This window comes from Hippocampus comes, unplaced genomic scaffold, assembly GCF_001891065.2.
Source record: "Hippocampus comes isolate QL1 unplaced genomic scaffold, H_comes_QL1_v1.1 scaffold77, whole genome shotgun sequence".
In the NCBI taxonomy this organism is placed as follows: domain Eukaryota; kingdom Metazoa; phylum Chordata; class Actinopteri; order Syngnathiformes; family Syngnathidae; genus Hippocampus; species Hippocampus comes.
Window position 1 is genome coordinate 38,806 of NW_017805289.1, and position 3,015 is coordinate 41,820.

The 3,015-nt window shown below is 50.8% G+C and overlaps 1 protein-coding gene across 1 annotated transcript in view; it reads left to right on the forward strand.

Annotated features, from left to right (window-relative positions):
- The first annotated feature begins 258 nt into the window (after positions 1-258).
- Positions 259-3,015, forward strand: part of LOC109516796 (PR domain zinc finger protein 1-like) — an 11,206-nt gene continuing 8,449 nt past the window's right edge. Inside the window, exons 1-2 of the mRNA XM_019871580.1 lie at positions 259-488; positions 1,900-2,157. Coding sequence (XP_019727139.1) covers positions 462-488; positions 1,900-2,157 — 285 coding nt within the window. The 5' untranslated portion in view covers positions 259-461. The remainder of the gene's footprint in view (positions 489-1,899; positions 2,158-3,015) is intronic.

Here is a 3,015-nt window from a genome sequence, read left to right on the forward strand (position 1 = left end):
CCGCTGTTTGCCACACCTCCCCACTATGCATGCCATGCTTGCTCTCTTGCCCGCACGGTGCTTTCACCTAATCAAATAAATGATGTCATTTCCCCCCCTGCCCCCCTCATCAGCAGTCTCTCACTTCTAAACACAAATTGTCTTGCATTTGGAGACGGGTGGAAGTAGATATTTGGAAGAATGTAGACGGATTTGTCTGATCCGGACATAGCTGGGTGACAGCCGGGAGGGTGTGTGTGTGGGGGGAGGGGGGGGGGCTTCTGCCTTAGGGCAAGAGAGTGACACACACTCACACACTGCAAGGAGGAGCCAGGACTGTCGTCAGTCACAGACAGGTAGGTAAGAGGCTGCCTGAAACAGAGCGAGCAAGAGAGAACAAGAGAGAGAGCGAGAGAGTTTTTGCGAGTGACAAGAGCCACGGGTTGCTCACACACACTCAAGCTCACCACGCAGCCTCACTTATGTGCGGCTCTTCTCAAGGCTTCACAGTAAGTACCGTCCCATCCTTTTCTGATGACTGCCATTTTTTTTTTTTTTTTTTTGTGGTTCCTTCTTTCCTTTTAAGGTTTTCGCACCAGCGGCGTCTCTTCGTGACATGCACAAGCGAGGTCACAGCTGTGTGCCTTTGACTCATGTCTCGATTTTCTGCGGAGTCACCCGTCGGCATCCACGGTTTCGGAGTGAGCTGTCAGCCTTGTGACACTCATTCCGGGGCGCGCGCATTTTTGGGTGAAAAGTTAACATCTGTCGGCATTTGGTTTGGGGCGTCCGCGTTTTTGTTTTTTGTTTTTTTAATCGGCTTTATTTGAGTAAAATGATGCAAATCGTCTTTATGTTGCCAGGGTTTTCTTTTTTGGGGCGTCTTAAGTTCGACTGTCTCACTTACTTTTGACTTCACTACGTAGCAATCACACTTGCAATATTCGAGTCGAGTATTTGTTGAAACAAAAGCGGGCTACTTTGGTCACAGTCAACTGTTTTGCTATCTGATCACCATCTGAGTGGCAACCAGAGGATGCCTGAGGAGGAAACTGGTATATCCCAGCATTGTTGATTTGTAATCAAAGCTTCTTCTGTCTTCACTGTTTCATCCCATCAGTCGTGGCTTTGCCGGGTGGGTGGGAGAGGGCGCGGGGTGGGGGATTGCGGGTGCCGTAATCAGTCTACGATCTTCATGTGAACTGGAGGGAGAGACAGTACACAAGCGAGGAAGAGAGCACAGAGCCTCTCATTGGGGTTTGAGAGGAAGTCTGCTCCGTTCGGTGAGAACGGCCGGCTGGCTTCCTCGTGAAAGTGGAGTCGCTTGCTGCAGGGCCCGAATGACGCGCGCAGGAACCTCCCTCGCAGCTCCGGGGGTTTGTGACTGGGATTTTCACAGGATGTATGAGGGATGGGGCGGGGGGCAGTGAGCATGAGGGCTCGGCTTTGAAGTTTGTTTGTCCGGTAGTAGCCCAGGCTGGGAAAGTAAGTTGCGGCCGCCTCCTCGCTGTAATTTTTACATCTTGTAAAATGCCCCCCCCCCTGTTGCCTCGCTGTTTCGAGTGACAGTATTTCGAAAACTAGCTGATCATATGATTTTTGATTGGGCACGTTCGAGTTTCCTTGAGCAAGGGCGAGCATATGACAGAGTATGATGCTCGTTTTTGTGGGTCACGTTGAGAAAGTTTATTTTGGTTTTGCTTTGTTGAAAACGCTTCAAAGATGGCACAGCGGCCTACGTTTTGGGATATTCGAACAGCGTTTTTGTATCTTCCTCAGCAAGACGACCACGTTCGTGTTGCTTTTTTTTTTTTTTCTCCCGGAAATTATTCATCAACAAAATATCACATGACATCACAATTGTAGCCACAACAGGGGTCTCGTAGGAAATAACCTTATTCAAAATCTCGCTCTTTCCAGGCCTCGTCCTCTACGTGCCGCACAGTCATGTTAACGTCTGACGGCTCACCGGACAGGACAGAGGTCATGGCGGCTGCCATGGCCGAGTCTGCGGACTCGGACATGACGTCGTGGAGCGAGGCCGACTTTGAGGAGAAGTGCACGTACATCGTAAAGGACCAAGCTCTGGAAGAAGCGTCCAAAAAATGCAGCAGGACACGAGCCGAGGGCTCCTTGCCCAGGAACTTGGCCCTGAAACGCTGCCTGGACTCGGCGCAGGTCAGGAAAGCGTTTTCGTTCGTTTTGCGCTACCTCGCGTCACTCCTGCATCTACGTATTCTTCACCGAAGAGGGAAGAACTTGACACGTCGCTGTCTAATTTCGGCGTTTGCTACGTCGAGGCAAAGCCCGAGACAATTGCAAAGCCCCCTCGGCAAATAGCCCGATGGTCTGTGTGATGAGTAGCTCCCTCGGATTCTCAGTCCTTTTTTGTTCCTAGCGCTCAATTATACCGTAAAGCAAAGTAGAGGCAGCGAGAATCCACCTTTGAGGTCAGCCACATTCGGCGGTTTTATTTGCATGCATGCTGTCAGGTGGTTTATATTTAACCTCATTGCAGGAGATTATGATAGTTAGGCAGACAGTCAAAGATTAACCCCGTGGATGATGCGTGGAACAGGGGTGGGGGTCGGAGGGGAGGCTTTTGTTTTTCGACAAGATCAGAGGTAGCGGTTAAAGATGCTGAAATATTACGGTGACCCCCCTGGAAAGTCTGTCTGGGAAACCATCCGACACCAAAGAGTCGGATTGGTTACAGCGACCCGTGACATAAAAGACCCGCCACGGAGCTGCCTGACATGGGGGCTTGAACGCACGGCTCAAGGTGCCGTTGACGAGAGTCGAGGGAGGATGGGTGGGGGCGGGGGGGTGCCCGTGATAGTTTATCCTCTCTTCCCCACCTCGGAGGCTCGAGAGCGTTGCGTTTCACACCTGGATGCGACAGAACATGAGGAGCGGTGAAATTTTAATGCCTGGAAAGACAATTTTAGTCGGATTAACGTTTGAAATATTCAGCATGCGAAACGGGAGGAGCACAATCCACCACGTAAATGTTTTTCGGTAAGATTGCTCTACCCC